The sequence below is a fragment of the Sinocyclocheilus rhinocerous genome, unplaced genomic scaffold (assembly GCF_001515625.1).
Source record: "Sinocyclocheilus rhinocerous isolate Xijiao unplaced genomic scaffold, SAMN03320098_v1.1 scaffold50, whole genome shotgun sequence".
In the NCBI taxonomy this organism is placed as follows: domain Eukaryota; kingdom Metazoa; phylum Chordata; class Actinopteri; order Cypriniformes; family Cyprinidae; genus Sinocyclocheilus; species Sinocyclocheilus rhinocerous.
In genome coordinates this window covers 2,313,303-2,334,278 of record NW_015641057.1, presented here as the reverse complement: position 1 = coordinate 2,334,278, position 20,976 = coordinate 2,313,303, and the positions used below count along the sequence as shown (strand labels likewise).

Sequence of the window (20,976 nt, the reverse complement as noted above, 5' to 3'; positions counted from 1 at the left end):
ATTTTGATGATTGGTGATGTCTTTTAATAATTCGGATGCCAGTGAAACACTGCTCACCTGTCAGAGTGATGGAGAATCTCAGTGTAGCATGAGATGATGCTCAGTCCATGTCTGATGTAACATGACACATGTTGACATGATTTATCATACAGAAATACGATTATTACAAGTCTTTCTGTTTGTATATATCCTTAATACTCTTGTATTAATCCAGCTTTGTGTGTGTATGTGTTCATAATCCACTTGTGTCTATCAGACAATCTGTCAAACTGAAGATTTCGTGACCTCCAGTCATTCTCTCTCTCGTTCTCTCTCTCGCTCTCATCCGTTCTTTCATTTGTTCTTCCACCTTGTTTCAGTTTCCATGGGCATTTCTCCGTCGTTAGCGTAACGCCCTCGTGAAAACCTCTAGAGTAATTGTGGATTACATCTGCGTGTGTGTGAAGGTCATATGAAGGGCAGTGCATGCTGGGATTGATTGTAATCATCTTTATTTGTGTTGCTGCTGTAAACGCTCCTATCCAGTCGTTTGTTCGATGGATTCTCCTTCACGCTGTGTGTTTGTTCATCCCTCCTTTTTCCTCTCTTTCCCTCCACTGTTATTCTGGCCGTCTTTCTCTCTTTCTCTCCGTTGACATTTCCTGTCAGGCGTCTCATTATTGAGTCCCTTCAGATCAGTGATTTAAACTCCTCACGTCTGTCTGTCTGTCTGTCTTTCTTTCTTTCTTTCTTTCTTTCTCTTTCTCTCTCTTTTTCTTTCTCTCTTTCTCTCTCTTTCTCTCTCTCTTTTTTCTCTCTCTTTTTCTTTCTCTCTTTCTCTCTCTTTCTCTCTCTCTTTTTTCTTTCTCTCTTTCTTTCTCTTTCTCTCTTTCTCTCTCTCTCTTTTTTCTCTCTCTTTCTTTTTCTTTCTTTCTCTCTCTCTCTCTCTTTTTCTTTCTCTCTTTCGTTCTTTCTCTCTCTTTCTTTCTCCTTTCTTTCTTTCTCTCTCTCTTTTTCTTTCTCTCTTTTTCTTTCTCTTTCGTTCTTTCTCTCTTTTAACGAGTACGAGTACGAGTACAGGAGGCCAGTATCGGGCCCGATACCGATACCAGTATCGGTATCGGTGCATCCCTAGATTTTGATGATTGGTGATGTCTTTTAATAATTCGGATGCCAGTGAAACACTGCTCACCTGTCAGAGTGATGGAGAATCTCAGTGTAGCATGAGATGATGCTCAGTCCATGTCTGATGTAACATGACACATGTTGACATGATTTATCATACAGAAATACGATTATTACAAGTCTTTCTGTTTGTATATATCCTTAATACTCTTGTATTAATCCAGCTTTGTGTGTGTATGTGTTCATAATCCACTTGTGTCTATCAGACAATCTGTCAAACTGAAGATTTCGTGACCTCCAGTCATTCTCTCTCTCGTTCTCTCTCTCGCTCTCATCCGTTCTTTCATTTGTTCTTCCACCTTGTTTCAGTTTCCATGGGCATTTCTCCGTCGTTAGCGTAACGCCCTCGTGAAAACCTCTAGAGTAATTGTGGATTACATCTGCGTGTGTGTGAAGGTCATATGAAGGGCAGTGCATGCTGGGATTGATTGTAATCATCTTTATTTGTGTTGCTGCTGTAAACGCTCCTATCCAGTCGTTTGTTCGATGGATTCTCCTTCACGCTGTGTGTTTGTTCATCCCTCCTTTTTCCTCTCTTTCCCTCCACTGTTATTCTGGCCGTCTTTCTCTCTTTCTCTCCGTTGACATTTCCTGTCAGGCGTCTCATTATTGAGTCCCTTCAGATCAGTGATTTAAACTCCTCACGTCTGTCTGTCTGTCTGTCTGTCTTTCTTTCTTTCTTTCTTTCTTTCTTTCTTTCTCTTTCTCTCTCTTTTTCTTTCTCTCTTTCTCTCTCTTTCTCTCTCTCTTTTTTCTCTCTCTTTCTTTTTCTTTCTTTCTCTCTCTCTCTCTCTTTTTCTTTCTCTCTTTCGTTCTTTCTCTCTCTTTCTTTCTCCTTTCTTTCTTTCTCTCTCTCTTTTTCTTTCTGCTGACAAAAGCCAGTTTATTAAGGTTTTATTCATTTTTGTCTCAGTTTAGAGGGGTAGTTCACCCAAAAATGAAAATTCTGTCATTAATTACTCACCTCATGGCATTACCTCATGTTGTTCCAAACCCTTAAGACCTCCGTTCATCTTCGGAACACAAATTAAGATATTTGTGATGAATTCTGAGAGCTCTCTGACCCTCCCATAGACAGCAAGGATCCTAACACGATCAAGGCTCAGAAACGTAGCAAGGAGATCGTTAAAATAATCCATGTGACATCAGTGGTTCAACTGTAATTTTACGAAGCTACGAGAATACTTTTGGTGCACAAAGAAAACAAAAATAACTACTTTATTCAACAATTCGTCTCCTCCGCGTCACCCTATAGCGTCATTTTGGAGAGTATCACATACGTAAACAACGTATACAACAAATGTACATACGTTGTTTGCGTTCAGATCAAAGTGTAAACAACGTAAACAATGTTACAGTGCTGCTGACACAGAACAGCATACTTTGTTTACGTATGCGATACTCTCCAAAATGGCGCTATAGGGTGACGCAGAGGAGACAAATTGTTGAATAAAGTCGTTATTTTTGTTTTCTTTGTGCAGAGCATTGTGTTTAGAACAACATGAGGGTGAGTAATTAATGACAGAATTTTCATTTTTGGGTGATCTATCCCTTTAAGTTTTAGCGTTTCCGTGGCAACTATCTGAAATAAAATGAGTTTAAGTTAAAAAAATTTAATAACTTATTATATTTTACTTTGTTTCAGTTAATGCTTATTTTATTTCAAGTAACAAAAATGTTTTTTTTGGAGGGGGGGGCCGTTTTAGTTAGTTTTAGTTAACTATAATAATTCTGGTTTGTCAGTAGAGGATGATCTTAAAATGGTGATGCTGTTACTTCTAATTGAAAATAAATTTGTCAATATCAGAATTAAATTTGCCTTGCGGATTCATAACTGTAAATCTGTTAAGCTGGTTTCCGAAGGCATAATTATATGCCAACATGTTTGATTTAGGTTGAGACTGCACATTCTTTCTCTTTCTTTCTTTCTTTCTTTCTCTTTCTCTCTCTTTTTCTTTCTTTCTTTCTCTTTTTCTTTCTCCTTTCTTTCTTTCTTTCTTTCTTTCTTTCTCTCTCTCTTTTTCTTTCTCTCTTTCTTTCTTTCTTTCTTTCTTTCTCTCTCTCTTTTTCTTTCTCTCTTTCTTTCTTTCTTTCTTTTTCTTTCTCTCTTTCTTTCTTTCTTTCTTTCTCTTTTTCTTTCTTTCTCTTTCTTTCTTTCTTTCTTTTCTCTTTCTCTCTCTCTTTTTCTTTCTTTCTTTCTCTTTCTCTCTTTCTCTTTCTCTCTCTCTCTTTTTCTTTCTCTCTTTCTTTCTTTCTCTCTCTCTCTTTTTCTTTCTTTCTCTTTCTTTCTTTCTCTTTCTCTGTCTCTTTTTCTTTCTTTCTCTTTTTCTTTCTTTCTTTCTTTCTCTTTTTCTTTCTCTCTGTTTCTTTCTTCTTGATTGTTTATTATTGCACAGTTATATTTAAACTGTGTGCTTATTTATTTGTTTGTTTTTGTTTTTTTATTTATTCAGGTAATTAATTCAATTAAAAACATTTTGAAACATTTTCAATTACAATTTATAGTCTTCATTAAATTCAAGCATTTTTTAATAATAATAATAATAGTACTTTTTGAATGCTTGAATAGAACAGACAGCCAATAGACAACCTAGATTGTAATCAATTGAAATTTGTTTTCTATAATTGACGATTTTTATATACTTGATATTTTGCATGTTTGTAAAATGTAGCTCATCTTTCAGTAAGTGTGGTGTTTGTTCGTCATTTCTCTTCATTATTTCTTTCTTTTCTTTTTGTTTTTGTTTGTTTCCTTTTGCTCGTTCTTGCTGTGTTCATGCATTCTTTCTGCTTGTTCGTTGTTTTTAGTCGTTCATTAGTTCATTCTTTCCTTATTTTGTCATCTCTCTCCCTCTCTTTCTCTCTGTTGTTGTTGTTGTATGTATTAACACATCAAATCTTGCAGAAAGTTAGTATCAGAGAGGATGAGAGCGTAAGGACGGCACTGACCCGTATGTGGCGCTGCGCTCTGAACATCACCTCTGACTCCTCGCTCTCGTCTCTCAGCGAGGTGGGTGTTAATTGTAGGTTCCGCTCTGATGGCAGTAATTAGCCGTTGATCAGACCTTTAGTCCTCTAACAACTACAGACTCTCGGCAGGAGGTTGAGTGCGAGTGTGTGATTATTTTTAGTGCTCACACACACACACACACACACACACCTCCAGACATTGTTCCTCTGAGATTCACATCAGTGAAAGGGTGAACTAATAGTTCTGTGAGGAAGAGTTTCACCCACACTACCTTCATCATCCGCGTGTCCACAGATTGCTGGTGGGAGTAGAGCCGAGAACATGCTTTCCGATGGAAAGAGAAAGAAAAGAACAAATTACACTTTATAGCTTATACCTTATAGCCGTCTGCCACCATCACCACAATTACTGGTCGTTCAGAGAAACAGAGAGAGAGAGCGTTGGGTTTTCATGTGTAGAAGAGTGTGGAAAATCACTAAAATAAACTCTGGAAATGATTTCTCAAACGAATATTTCTTCTAAACGCCATGTGATGCAGACGCACCACCATCATGTATGATAGTCACAGGTTGTTTGAATGGATGCTGTGAAATGCAGAATGATTGTAACCCACAGCTGCTGTTTGTCCTTCTGTGGGTTATGTTTAGAGATCTTTTATTAAGACAGTCACTGTTGATATTAATGGTACTTATCCAGCACATTAATGTTAATTCACAATTTTTAAATTGAAATACTTGAATAAATTGCAACGTAAAGTTTGCTTTTATTTATTTATCTTTTAAATAAGTGGCAATTCACAATTTTGAAATACTTAAATTTAAAATTGCAACACATTTTTTAAAAGTAGATACAGTTCAGAAGGAAAGTGTGTGTGTGGTCTTTTTTTTACTTCATTTTTCAAGTCAGTCTTGTGTGGCACTGCTGTCAAAAATATAATCAGAGAGACGGAGGTGTCGGCGAGCGGAGGAGAAACTGTAGGAGGTAAAGAGAGATGGAGTGGAGAGGGAGGAAAAGCATTAGAGAGAGAGACAGGAACAAGAGAAAGAAACAGACAAAGAGAGAGACGCTTGTATGTGTTTCCAATTACCAGCCAAAGTCACCTCCTCTTTCTCTCCTGCATGTGTTTGTGTTTTTCAGCATGCATTTTTAGTGTACTAGTGAATACATGTGTTTGATTTGTTCAGCCGTGTGTGTGTGTGTGTGTCCTCTTGAGGAAAGACTGTAGCTCCGCCCCCCTGCCTGTGACCTCATTAGAGTGACCTCGTTAGAACCACGACATGGAGTGACTCTTAATTAACAGACCAATGCCTCCCTCATACACTCTTACTCAATGTCCTTTCTTCATCCACAACTCAGAGAGAGAGAGAGAGAGAAAGCGACACTAAGGGTGTTTTGCTCTTGAATAGAGCTGAACTCAAACTCCTGTAAGTGAACCATAAATAATAACCAAAAAAATAAGTGAAAATGCTGCACAATGTAAATCGATCACAGCCAGTCAGAGAACTTTTAATATGAATTCATGTTGAGCGGGATTATGGACCAATGAGATTTCACTGTGGGTGGGGCCTAACAGCTTTTATTGTTCATTTTATCTCATTTAGTCCATTTTGGTGTTGATCATTTTCAGTCCAATTTTAATTTATAGTATATTAATAATTATAGATATGTATGATTGTTTTACTATATTAAAATATTACAAAAATGTAATAAAATATTTGTGTGTTATATTACAATATACATACTGTTCAAAAAGTTCGGGGCTGGTGAGATCTTTTTTTTATGATTTTGAAGGAAGTCTCCTGAGCTCGCCAAAGCTGCTTTTATTTGATTAAAAATAAATTAGAACGCCTATTATTGTGAAATATTATTACAATTTAAAATAACTGTTTTCTATTAGAATATATTTTGAAATGTTATTATTCCTGTGATCAAAGCTGAATTTTCAGCATCTTTACTCTAGTCTTCAGTGTCACATGATCCTTCAGAAATCATTTTAATATGCTGATTTACTGCCCAAGAAACATTTCTATCATTATCTATGTTGAAAACAGTTGTGCTGCTTCATATTTTTTGTGGAAACGGATACATTTTATTTTGCAGGATTCTTTGATGAATGGAAAGTTCAAAAGAACAGCATTTATTTGAAATCGATTTAAAAATTGTTTTAAGTGTCTTTGTAACGTTTTAATTAATTGAATGCATCACTGCTGAATAAAAATATTAATTTCTTTAAAAAAAATCCAAAACCTTTTAAACAGTACAGTAGTGTATATATTTATAATATTCTTCCTATTCCATCCCCTTGTTCTGTCATCTTCATTACAAGTGTCAGTATATTTAAAAAATGAAATTGCACAATTCTAAAGTTTGAAGGCATCCAAATTCGTTTGAAGCGTTCACCTTTAAGTCAAGCTCTTGCGTGTCGCTCTCAGACCCCTGAATCAAGTGTGACACACACCGAGTGTGAAAACAAGTGGCACAGAGAGAGTCATTACTTTTAGAGCTCTGTGTGATGGTTTCTCTCTGGTTTTATGCGTTTCTGCTTCAACTCTTTCCATCTCGAGCTCTCACGTTTGACTGCTTCCGTGTGTGTGTGTGTGTGTTTAGAGTGGTTAGCTGCAGGTTTAAAGTTTTATAAAGCTGTCAGTTCTCGCTGATTTTCATTTCAGCGGGTGAGTGAAGCTGACAGACGCTCTGAAGTGTGTGTGAGAGAGTTGTGCTTCACCCGTGTGTGACGACTCACAACCACACACAGCTCACAGACGGACAACATGAGGTTCACAGCTGAAGTTCACACACCTTCAGCACAGTATCAGAGTCGGTGTGTGCTCATATCAGGGTCAGATCTCACTCACAGGAGAAACACATACAGTCTCATTTGTGTTTGCGTCTAAACTGTGGTCTTTGCTTTAAAGATAAGAGTAAGAACATACAGCAAACCATATTGGTATCAGGTAGCATTATTGTTTTTGTATTATTATTATTTATTTATTTTTATTAATTCAATTATTGGTCTAGTTAGGCCAACTTGAGATTATATCAAATTTTGGTTTATTTTTCTGAGTAAGGTTCTAAAAGTACTACAGTACGCAGATCTATTTATAATGTTTTAGTGTTTTAGCATAAATTCTTCATTGGAGTTTTAATAGGAACTGTTTTTTTTTTCTATCATTGATATACTATTATAATTGTATTAATATTTTGAATTAGATTTTCTGCTTTCTCTTCATCTGTAGTTAAAGTTTTAGTAATTTTATTGTGTTTTTGTCATTTTTATTAGTTATTGCTTTTTTTAATGTATGTATATCATTTTTATTTATAAGTTTTAGTTATTTTAGTACATCAAGTTAAACTAAATGAAAATGAGAAATGCTGCCTCGGCAACTTGCTGAAATAAAAAGTTAACTTCTTTTGTTTCAAGTAACAGTTTTTTTTTTTTTTATCAGTTTGAGGTTTTAATTTTTGTTTTAGTTAACGATAATAAGCCTGAATAAAAATAAAGAAAAAGAACAATAATAAAACTGTAAATCATACTTATATTAAAATCATTTATGTTCATATTATATCATTTTTTTATATTTAATTATGTATATAATTATATATAAATAACATAATAAATAAATAAAAATCGCCATTATCAAACAGCAAATGCTCTTCAAGAAATTGTTAACATCTAATCAAAGAAAAAAAAAGATTTGCAACAGGATCCACCTATCATTTTTGAAACTTTTAACACTGTCAACCTTGAATATATTTGAGCATTTTTATCTAGAGCAATTTATTAGTTTTTTTTTTTCTTTTATACTCTTAACTTGTTACTCATCATGAAAATAGCCAAGGAAGCTGGCTTGCCATTAAAACATCAACAAGCCAACCAAACCAGCGTTAATACTATTATTATTAAATGGAAAAAATGCCTGATTTGTTATTATTAATTGTTAATATATAGGTAATTATTGATAGACAAAATGATCATTTTTGCCAGCATTTCTTGTAATATGTGTTTGTCTCTGTTTTTAAGCGTATTTGTAAGTTCCTAATCCTTGGAAAGAGGATCTCACATTAGATTTATGTGTGTGTGTGTGTGAGCAGTTGGTGGGTTTTACTCCAATCATTGATTTCCCTGTAGATATTTTCCCCGGAATACAGCATCTGTCTCTCTTTTAACCTGAACTATATTGAGCAGATTAACATGAGCGGGGCCACAGCGAGCGTTTCTGCTGATGTTTTAGAGAATCTGATTGACAGATGCTCAGATGTGCGGATTTGTGTTTGGTTAAACGTGAATAACATGTTCATGTAATAATTGTCGGCGTCCTTCCAGTGCTTCTAGAGGCTTGTGTGTGTGTGTGTGTGTGTGTGTGTGTTTGAACACGTGTACTGTATGCATGCATGCATGATGTTTCCTACACACCCCTGGCTTGGCCTGCTCAGAAATCTTGGTGGGTTTGTTTTCCGCTCTGATGAGTTGACAGGGGCGAAATTAAACCTACAGCTATCACACAAACACACACACACACACACACACACACACACTAGTTCCCATGTTTCTGCTGATGAGGTTACCTCAGTTATCTGTGCATTTGAATTATACTGCATTTTAGGCATAGAGAATCAAACCCATGACCTTGCTGTTGCTAGCGTTGTGCTCTACTATTTCAGCTACAGTTTCTAAGCAAATAATTGCAGCCTTGGTGAAAACATATCTTGGCACAATAAAAGTAGTCCATATAAATATTCTTTTGAAAGATCACCAGGATATTCTATTAAAAAATCATTTGTGTTCCACATAATAAAAGACAAATGGAACTGAAACGACATGAGAGTGAATAAATGATGAAATTTTTGGCTGAAATATCCGTTTAATCCATCATATGATACAGCGGATGTGTGTGATGGTCAGTTAAGCCAAGAACCGCTCATTCATTCTTTCTTTCTCTCTAGTAGAATAGTGATGTTCTTATCCTTTATGGCCAGTGAAGGAGGCCAGATCCCTCGAGGATGGACAGAGAAAGACCGAATAAGAGATAATGTGCTTCTGAAGGTTGTGTGAGTGTCTGCTGCACTGGTGTCTTTAATTGGATGGTCCACTGTGAACTCCAGTACAGAAAGAGGTCAAACAAACCAAACCATCACAGCGAGACCCTTAAGAGATGGCTGACGGCATGCTGGCTGTGTGTGAGTGGGTCTCGGAGAGAGAACATCACAAAAAGAGACTTGTGTGTGACTTCATAATAAATAACACACACAGTGACGTGATTATTTAAGGAGACAGATCACCTGAAAGTAAGAATTCCATCATCATCTTTTTTCCAAATGTTATATGGAAAAAGATCAGCATGAACGTTCCGAGAAATATCTTATTTTGTGTTTTCTGAAAAACCGAAACTCGTATAAGTCATTGATTTTTATGTGACTGTCTCTTTAAGACAGACTTAAATTTTGGTTGTCTCAGATTGAAAATCTTGCGTCCTGCTCTGCACGCACACTTACAGTCTCCTTGAAGTGACATTTGATGTGTGTGAGGGAGAGAGAAGCAGAAATCATGTTGTTGTGTGTTTAGGGCAAACCCTGAGCTGGTCTCGTGTGTGTGTGTGTGTGTGTGTGTGTTGGCGTTTCTGTCTGGTTGTGCTATTTGGATCAGATGCCTGAAGTCTCGCCCAAAGCAGAGAATGAGAGAACAAACACAGATACAGAGTTTGAAGATGATCCGTGTGTGGTGTTTGAGATCTCTAGGCGTGTGTGCGTGTGTGTGTGCGCGTGTGTGTATGCACACTAGAGGTGTAACGGTACACAAACATGATGGTTCGGTACGAGCATCGGTTTTGACGTCACGGCTCTGTATGGTTTCGCTACAGCAGAAGGAAAAAAAATTTAAACACTTTTTTTATTGAACAAATTGCTATTTATTTAAATAAATTCAAATACAATTAAAGTATAATAAAAATCTACCTCAGCTTATGCTCTAAACTATAGGGATCCCTTTTGCATTATTATAAGGGTACAATTAACAACAGAGAACAAACTTAAATTTAATAACAATTCATTTTTAAATATAATAATCAACACTCAACTTAAAAAAAAAAAAGTTGTATGCAAACATGTAAGTTGCACATAATGCAGTTGTTGTTTTTTTTAACTGGACATAATTTTTTTAAAGAAATGTATCAATCCAGGGATGCATTAAATTGATGAGAAGTGACAGTAAAGACTTTTATAATGTTACAAAAGATTTCTATTTCAAATAAATGCTGTTCTTTTGAACTCTGTTCATCAAAGAATTCTGAAAAATAAAATGCACCACAATTTCAACAAAAATATGAAATGACAAAACTGTTTTCAGCATTGATAATAATCAGAAATGTTTCTTCAACATCAAATCAGCATATTAGAGTGATTTCTGAAGGATCATGTGACACTGAAGTCTGGGGTAATGATGCTGAAAATTCAGTATTGCATCACAGGAATAAGTTACATTTTACAATATATTCACAATTTTAAATTGTAATAATAATTTTAGACTATTATTGATTTTACTGTATTTTTGATCAATTTAATTCAAAGATTTCCGGATTAAATATTAGTAACCTAAGTTAACATTAAGTTCTATAAATTAGTATTGTATATTTCCAATTCATATTTCAAATGATAATATTCCATAATTGAACAAATCTGATGATTCTCTGATGTTAATCACATGGCATGCAGATAAACAGATAATTTGCTTCATATATTAGTAAAATATTTAGTAAGTGCTTTAGGTAACACTTTAGTATAGGGACAAAATCTCACTATTAACTAGTTGCTTGTTAGCATGCATATTATTAAAATATTGGCTGTTTATTAATACTTATAACGCACGTATTCTGCATGACCATATTCTACATCCCTAATCCTACCCAATACCTAAACTTAACAACCACCTTACTAACTATTAATAAGCAGCAAATTAGAAGTTTAGTGAGGCAAAAGTCATAGTTAATGGTTTGTTAATAACAAGAATTTGACCATAAAATAAAGTGTGACTGCTTTATTTTGATTTTTTTAATGAATTATTTATTCTCTCTTTCCCTCACCCAGTCACTAGAGGGCAGTGTTTTCATCAAGCATCACACTAGATTGTTTATTTCACACACACAGTGACATTGATGAAGTGTAAGTTGTAACAGCTGTTGTTTAAGAGCCTTCAGTGTGTGTAATTACATGTTGGAAATACACACTGATCTATTAACACACACACACACACTTGCATATCTCGTGTATCTGCTGCATTCACACTGACCAAACTAAATCCTGTTAGATAGATCTGTGTGTTATTGATGTCCTTGAGTGTGTGTGTGTTTAATTGTTTATTGAAATGTGTGTTTGTGTTTGCACAGATGTGGATCGATGTGTTTTGTTCCTCCTGTGTGTGTGTGACCTTCATATTTGTGCGCACAGTCACCTCAGCATCTTATTAACTTCTCAACATCCAGCGAGTGTGTGTGTGTATGTGTGTGTCCTGCAGGCTCCCTGGAGCTCTGAGCTGTGAAGGAGGGACAGATTGACTGAGTCCTAGACCAGTTTCACTTATTACACTCGTGTGTGTGTGTGCGCGTGTGTAATTAGGTTGCTGTAATTGCTGTAGTAAATCTTGACATGGGTCTGTGTGTGACCGGATGGAGCATTGATTTAAAATCATTACTGTGTGTGTGTGTGTGTGTGTGTGTGTGTGTGTGTGTGTATTGCGTTCCTAATCTATCCTCACATTCCTGGGAGTTAAAATATGATTGTGTTCAACCACTGTGTGTGTGTGTGTTTGTGTCTGATCAGTAATTCAGTTCGTACTGTGTTTGTGCGTCACTGCTGAAGACCTCCATGGCCAGAGGAGCCGAGGACACACACACACACACTCTTTCTCTCCTGAGGTCACTTGGTGCCAATGTCACAGTCAAGAAAACGCATTAAAATGTATATGCCAAAAACAACTTTATCACACTTATACTCTCCATCCTTTGACACTGTTGTACGTAATTACACACTTTAATTGAAATAAACGAGTCTGTGTATGAGGAAAATCTGAAATCTCATGCTAGAAGACTTTTTTTCCATTGGTATAATCTTGTCAGTTTGTAATTTTCTGTAATAAATCAGTCTAAATGTTTAGAAGTGAAATGCTGCAGTTCAGTTGCTTCAGTAGATGGCAGTATGACACCACAAATAGAATACAGTCAGACATACAAAATAAAATAAACACCTAATATATACTTTTCCTTTATACACCATATCATTTTCATGTGAAATATTGATGTTGTTGATTTGGAAAAAATAAATAAAATAAAATAAAAAAATAAATATAAATAAAAATAAATAAATGCAATGAAAATTAAATATAAAACCTGCTTATTTTAAACTATCCTTAAAACAAATTATGTTCTCTCTTTTTACCTGTAACTGTACAAGATGAGCAATATAACTGACAATTGACTGTGAGTTAGTGTTGTATTTAATTAAATATTTAAACATAATTATTTTTTAAAAATTATACCATAAATGATATTCTTATTAATATTTTTTTAAATATCATTAAAACAAATTATTTTCACCATTTGTGTGTGTAACTGTACAAGACGAGCATAGTTAACTGACAATTGAGTGTGGTTTTGGCATTTTGTTTAATATAATATAATAATTTACTTATTTAAACATGTTTCTATCTCAGGATATTAATCTCTTAATACTTATTTTACCCTTGTTATATTTGTAAACCTTTTTTCTATATCTATTTATTAACATCTTACATGCTATCTATCTATTAGTATTTTACATGGTCTATAAAAATTACCATAAATACCAGGGTACATAAAACATGGTACCGTTTGAATGAAGCTATTACATATTTTTGTAAATGCTGTCTACCTTCTTTTTGTTTTTGTCTTTATAAGACAATGACATTCACAAATTCTTAACTTTTTTTTTCATTAATTGTAATTTACATTTAGTTTTAAATAAACAAAAAAGTATCTGATTCACTATTATATTATATTCAGAATGCATTGGACACATTCAAGGCAACTGAATTTTTTTTATTATCTTTTTTTTGTGACTTGCACTTTTTGGTTGTTATTTTATGCGTTGTCTACTAAATATCTCTTCTTATTATTTTTTTACACTGCTGTTGCACTGTTCATGCACCAGGGGTGCGCAAGTGAGCACACTCGAAACCCCGCCCACAGTCCGTCCCCCTGTGTCTGACCCTCCCATTTCCTGTCTGTCCACCCCGCCCCCCTCACACCACACCCTGCCATCTGGCACTGAGTCACCCCTCCTCTCCCCCTTCTTCTCTCCGCTCTCATTCCTTCCTTTCCACACAAAAACAGGATGAAGGGCCCCTTTCAGCTCGAGGTTACCCTCGGCAACCAGAGCCCTGGAAACTCCCAGAAACACACACACACACACACACACACACACACAATCATGGACATTTAATGTTTAAAGGGACAGCGTCCCTCATCAGCTGCTGCTGTGTTTTACATTTAAAGCCCCAAACAACGACCACCTGCTCTCTTTCTGTCTCTCTCCAGCATCTGTCCCTCTTTCTTCTCATTCTTTCATTGTGTCGAACTCCCTGCATTCCTGCAGGCATCGAGTTCGGTTTCTATTAGATTACTGAATTATGGAGTGTGTGTGTACTTGCTGACAAGTACATTCCCTTTCTCTCAAGAGGAGAAACATTCTTTCCTTGAAGACTTTGTGTGTAAATGTGCTTGCGTGTGTTGAAAAATGTGTAATGAAACACTTCAGATTCTCAGAGTGTTGGAATAGAGCAAAGTTTGCATTTTAAAAGTAACAGATTCTTCACTAGTTGCTAAAGGACAATAAATCCACAAAGGAGAGTGGATTCAGTAAAATATAAGAAATTACACCAAGACAGACACATTCAAGTTACATCAACACTGCAACACTGTCTGTTCCCTAGACTATATGTATTTCAAGCTCTAGTGGAATGTTTAGCATAAACTTTACTACAGATTTCAAAAGCAAACTCTCTGAGGTAAAGTTTAGTGTTTTGAAATCAGTTAAGTGTAAGTTTGTGCTGCAGTGTGTTAGTTTGTCCACTAGAGGCGCTGGCACTCCACCATAAACTTCAACAGAACAAAGGAGGCTGTCATCAATACACTTTAAACTAAAAATACTCTCTAATGAAAGAGAGCCAGATGAAAGAACAAAGTTTCTCTCTGTGCGAGTGGATTGCATTGAGCTTGTGTGTGGTTTGCTGATGAGCTGGAGTTCACTCGCATTCCCTTTAACATGCTGGACGTGTCTGTCTGTCTCTCTCGCTGTGACCTTTCACTCGCATAAACTCTTGCCTTGTATGGAAAGGAAGAGCGGCTGTGTGTGTGTGTGTGTGTGTGTGTGTGTGTTTAAAGTGAGATCAGGAGTTCCAGAAAGAGCAGACATGATGGCTGTGGTTCAAGCTAAACTAATATACGCAGAAACACAATGATTTTCATGTAAGACAGACAAAGAGACAGAGACAGGACACAGAAGTGGAAAAACAGCTGGACACTTACAGAAATAAACATAAGTGTGTGTGTGTGTGTACCTGTTTTTCTATTCTGGTGGGGACTTAAACCCGAATACATGGGGACTCATGTCACGGTGGGGACCTAAATTGAGGTCCCCATGGGTAAACAAGCTAATAAATCACACAGAATGAATTTTTTTGAAAATCTAAAATTGCACAAAGTTTCCTGTGAGGGGTAGGTTTAGGTGTAGGGTTGGTGTAGAGCAGTAGAATATACGGTATGTACAGTATAAAAACCATTACGCCTATGGAATGTCCCCACAATGATAGCAAACCAGACGTGTGTGTGTGTGTGTGTGTGTTAATGGTTTAAAGTATTTATAGTTTGTCCCAAGAAGTGAGCTGAATGCAACTAATCCTCCCTTTAAAAACATTTGAGGTATTTTGTCATTTGGTGAGTATACACACGTATAATATACAATATAATACAGTATATTAAGATATGTTACCATATGTATAATATATAATACTGTATATTTTACGCGTGTGTTTAAGTGCTAAAAGTTCTCTTGTATGTTTTAGTTTTGTCTGTAGTCACATTTGTCTTTATGGAGAAAAAAAAGCAATGATGATAAATGATATGTCCTGAATTGAAGGTGTGTGTTGGAGCTCTTTTGTGTGAAGCAGCTGTGTACTGAGACTGGATTCCATGAGAGGAAGATAAAAGCCTGAATGGATGAATAGACCTCAGGCAAGACAAAAATACAAAAGACAGCAGGAGTTTTACAACACAATCCAGAAACAGTAACATTAAAGAGCCTGTGTTTGATAGTTCCTGATTGTGCAATCTCACACACGCACTCTTAAATGTAAAGGTAATGTAACACAGATGTGCTGTAGTTGTGCTGCAGTTCTCATTGTGACCTGCAGAGGCACCATTGGCTCATAAATGAGTTTTGGTATCGTGTGTGTGTGTGTGTGTGTGTGTGTGTGTGTGTGTGTGTGTGTGTGTGTGTGTGTGTGTGTGTGTGTGTGTGTGTGTGTGTGTGTGTGTGTGTGTGTGTGTGTGTGTGTGTGTGTGTGTGTGTGTGTGTGTGTGTGTGTGTGTGTGTGTGTGTGTGTGTGTGTGTGTTCTCTGGCTGAGCGCAGAATCAATCACACACTGACCCACTGACTGAGAATTCAGGCCATAATGTGCCATAGATAAGCAAAACTATCTCTATCTAGTATTCACTTTCTTTTTTATTTTTCCTCAAAACTCAAGAGTCACAAATTCAAGATGTTTATAATTTAAGTTTCTTTCTTTTAGTAAGAATCATGCATAGTAAGGAAAGGCAAGTTTATTTATATACAGAAGCACATTTCATATACAATAATTCAAAGTGCTTTACATAAATGGGATTTCTAATAAAGTATTAAAAATGCATAAAATCTGAAAATAACACTTTCGTTTTTTAAAGAAGTATTGTGAATCAATTTAAAATGTATTAAAAATGATGAAATAGATATTTCCTTTTTTGATGTTGTCAGGTCTGTTTTCTTTGTAATTCTGAATTATGAACTAATTTTTACAACTATAAATTACAGTACAAATAATGTGTTTATGACCTTTTAAAGGTAACATCATTTATTTTTTTCAATTCACTTTATTCTAACAAAATAGAATAAAGAGAAAAAACTGGAATAAAATAAATAAATATTAAATTAAAAATATTAAATTAGAAATGTTGTCTTGGCAAATAAGTGAAATTAGTTTGTTGAAGTACTAAATAATAAAAGAATTTAAACTAAAACTGTAATAATTTATTAAAGCTTAATGAAACAACCTAATAAAAATGTAAAAAAGTATTTAAAATGTTAAAAATAAGTAAGAAGCAAAGAGAAAAATAAGAAATAATATAAGAATATCAGGACTATTAATAAGAGGCCATTGCATTACCATTGTACGCATAGTTTCTGCAAAAATACATAGTTATTATTGTGCAATTATAGATTCATATGAAACTGTGTAAGAAGCTTAAGGATCTTTAAGGATCTAAAGTCACATTGTACTTTAAGTGTCAGGGCTTTGCTATGCTGTCAGAGAAGATACAAATCTGTGTTTGGTTGATTGAGATGTTGTCGTGTTTTACTGTGGTCAACAAAAACACTACATTTAGCTTTACTTTTTGGATTCATTAATTGTTTTAGGATTTATTTAGCTAAACTTTTTGATGATTCATAAATCAGGTTAATAATATTTAATTTTAGGCTTTCGGCTTGGATCATGTAATTTTTAGATTAATATCTAAACATGTTTATATACATCCTCATTTAGAGTTCGATGCATGTACACGTGTGTCTTACATAAGTGAACATGAGCAGCCATTCTTTAAGACCTAATGTGTAAAATTGAGAGTGAAAGTGTGTGTGTGTGTGTGTGTGTGTGTATGTGTGTGTGTGTGTGTGTGTATAATGTAATCCAGAGCTACTCACTCTCTTGAGCGGCTCCATATGCTGCTGTAACTCAATACACACACACACACACAGATGCCAGACACAAATATACTGCTCGGAAATGAGGTACAGAGAGAAAAAAATCAGTTTGAAAGGAGCCTGAAAATGGAGGAGAGAAACTATTCAAAGAGAGAGAAGAGAAAGAATAAAAGACAGACGTGGACATGAGCGTGAGAGGATGGAAGAGAATTACAGTCCAGACTGCAGATAGAGATGAGGATGTTTATCTGATCTTGATTGTGTGTTTCAGTGATTATTACACACACACACGAGCTGATGGTCATCTGATGCTGTGTGTGTCCATGGGGTTTCTCTGGAGACTTGTCAGTAGTGTGAACCTCAGTCTTCACATTTCATTAAAGCTGTTGGGCGTTTGACTCTCGACCCTGAGTCCTGACCCCTGACCTCTGACCTCCTCCTGCTCCTCACAGTCTGTCTTTAAAACAGAAATGCCAGCACACTCATGTTTATGTGTGTTTGTGTGTGTACAGAGATCCTTTTCGTTTCTATATTAGATACTTCCTATGCTGTTTGAAGTTGCCACGTCTCTTTTATTTGTTATAATAATTCTAATTATTTTGAGCCATAAATTATTTTTTGTACAGCTGTCATGTCCAGTACAAATAACTTGTGCATGACCTTTTTTAAAATTAATCAAATTGTATGTTTTTTTTTGTATTTCACTTAAATAGTACTTTGATGTAGTGTTGATATTGTAACTATTAAAAAGTGTTTTCTGTCATAGAAATATAACTGCAATGAAATTTGATTAATGAAGTATAATTATTAAGTGAAAAATAAAGAAAATAAGATGTAAATAGAAATATATATAAAAAATAGAAATATTATTATTATTATTATCTAACTATAGAAAATCATATTCTGTAATTAAAATAATGCTGGAATAAAATTAAATATGAATGAGTAAAAACTCTAAAATTAGAAATGTCACCCTAGCAACTAACTTAAATAAGTTTACTTTTAGTACTAAAACTCAAGCTAAATAGAAATATTAAAAAGCTAAAATTTCTAAAAAGTGCTAAATTACTAAAACTATATAAATATATAAAATCAAAGCTAAATAGAAATATTAAAAACTAATAAAATTGGCAAAAGCACATAAAATTGTTCAAACTAAAATTAAAATAAACTTAAATGAAATGTGATCAAATATATTAAATGTCATAATAATAGGATATAAATAATTCTAAAATAACACCACTATGGTGTGACACGTGAATTTTTAAAAGTACAAATCAATCTAATCTCTAAAATAACATGTTCAATAAACTGAGTGTATGACAATTATGAAACAGTTTGAAACTGATGTTTAAAGTACTTCTAGATCAAGTATAGCAAATCAAACCACTGGACACCGTTGTCACTATACTTGATGTGTCATAGCAACTCATTTAGTCTCTATGAAGACAGTGAAATACTGTGTGTGGGTGTATATGGGAGAGAGATGTGTCCAGCCTTCAAGAAACATCATTTTCAGGTCATTTTTGAACCCGAGGCTGATATCTCAAATACTCAAGGGTATTTACCATCTCTCTTTCTTTCTGTCTTTTTCTAGGTAAGAAGGATCAAGAGGCATCTGAGGATAAGAAAAATGCTCAGAAGAAGAAGGTGAAGGAGCTGAAGGTGCTCGACTCCAAAACATCCCAGAATCTCTGTGAGTAACAGCTGAGCATGAATCTTCATTCAGATGTGAAATATCTCACTAGTTTAACACCGTAATTTATAGTGTTGTTTACTCAGAACTCTCTCTCTGTGTGTGTGTGTGTGTGTCTGTGTGTGTGTGTGTGTGTGTGTTGCAGCTATATTCTTGGGTTCAAACAGGATGCCTTATGAAGAGATGAAGAATGTCATCCTGGAGGTCAACGAGAAAGTTCTCACTGAAAACATGGTGCAGGTAGGAAAGTGGATTTCTTTAGTGGAAAGCAATCCGGCCTAACTTGTTATAATGCATGTTTCATTTTGCATGCAAGAAAACAACAAATGTTGAAATCAAAAGAAAATTCAACCAATTACCTTGTATAAAAGTTTGTTGTTTTGATATTATTTAAGACTATATCTATATCTAGATTACTGTGCTGAGATCCTTAATCTTAAAATGAAGGACATTTCTCTTCAAGTTCAAATGAAAGCAAAATTCCTCCTATTTACTTTTGTTTTTTGGTCTTATTGTGAATGAATCTTTAGTGCATGTTATTCCAAAACTAAAAATGTTTAATTCGTAATATTTTATCAAAACATAACTTTAATTTTTCAACCAGCTTCATATAGAGTCATTTTTCATCACCCAATCAATTCCCCATTATATAAATCAAGCCCCACCCTAAAATACCGTTGAATACTGTGTTTTGCCTCAGAAATGCAAATGTCTCTTATGCAATTGCCAAACTGTATTTGTAAAGTCTTGGTGGGCAAACCAAAACGTTTGGTGGACAAAAACCCACCAAACGAAACTGGCATCATCTTTTCCTGAGTAATTACCTTGTACTAAACAGCTGCTGTGTGTTTTTCAGAGTTTGCTGAAGCTTCTGCCGGAGCAGGAACAACTGAACACATTATTAGAGATGAAAGACGAGTATGAGGAGCTGGCTGAGTCTGAACAGTTTGGAGTTGTGGTGAGAGAAACACTTATAAGTACTCCTGTAAAAATGTATAGTGTATACATATATAACTTCATTAATGCATTAGTACTCCAATGACTTCTCACAAACATTCACTCAGATACAGGGGCATAGCGTCTGGGTATACAGGTGCATATGGGCCCGGGCAGATTGGGGGCCCGCCGAGCCGAGGGGTAACTTTTAAATGAAACGAGGGAACGAATAGAGCCCTGCACGGGCCCCACCCAGCCCTTGTCCGACAGCTTATCAGAATTACTGGCCCGAGTCCGACCTAAGCCTGTGTCTTTTTTCTCTCTCTTTCCCATTTATAGCTGCCTGTTGCAGCCATTAAAATAGTTCAGTTTAGATTTTTAATGGCAAAGTTGTTATATTTCTTTTCGTTTCTTTAAGTTAATTTAGAAATATGTTTGGAACATTTTATGTTTGCTAAATTCAAGTTTTTGTTTTTTAAAGTAAAGACCAAGCGGCCAGCGGCAAGCAGTAAGTTGAGCATATGTTTGATCAATTTAGCCTTCTCAAATCAACACGACTTAAAATAAAAGCTATATAAAACACCATGCATTTCACAATATTCATTAAAAAATTTAACATGGATAAATGTGCGCTATTAGACGCATATCCAATCATTTATGCGGAGCGTGGAAACTGAAGTGCGCTTTGCAGGACATGGAGGCGCCGGCGCATTTATTTATTTATTTTTTTAATAATAGTGGAAACTTAAAATACGCCGCTCATTTTTGCTCATAAAGGTAAGGGTAATACATCATTCGGAACTGCAAATGGTCTACTTTTATTTGTGTGCACTCACAATATCAACAAAACGTTAGCTGTGCCTTATGCACCAAGAGCTTGTAACACTCCAAAGAGAAAGGAAAAATTTAAATCGCATCATATGACCCCTTTAAATTGTTCTGATTTTTTTTCAACATGCATTTAAATATTTATTCATGTTTATTTCATGCTGCAAATATTCAAGGGGAAAATATAATTGATTCACATGCCGCTTGAACTGAGGCGAATATAGTTATCTCACTACAAATAATTTTAGTGCCACATTGAAAGAAAAAAAAAAGATTAACGTCATAATGTTTTAAGAATAAAGTCAAAAATACAATGATAAACTCAGGTTATACATATTGCATAAAGTTAATGTGAAAATTCCATCTATACTCCACCAAAAAAAGCCTGTGGCATCCAAC

General features: G+C 35.1%; 1 protein-coding gene across 1 annotated transcript in view; it reads left to right on the top strand.

Annotated features, from left to right (window-relative positions):
* LOC107754500 (protein diaphanous homolog 1-like) overlaps nucleotides 1–20,976 on the top strand; it is a 149,373-nt gene that overhangs the window by 108,723 nt on the left and 19,674 nt on the right. The window contains 3 exon segments of the mRNA XM_016570976.1: nucleotides 18,715–18,813; nucleotides 18,959–19,053; nucleotides 19,670–19,771. Of these exon segments, the coding sequence (XP_016426462.1) occupies nucleotides 18,715–18,813; nucleotides 18,959–19,053; nucleotides 19,670–19,771 (296 nt within the window).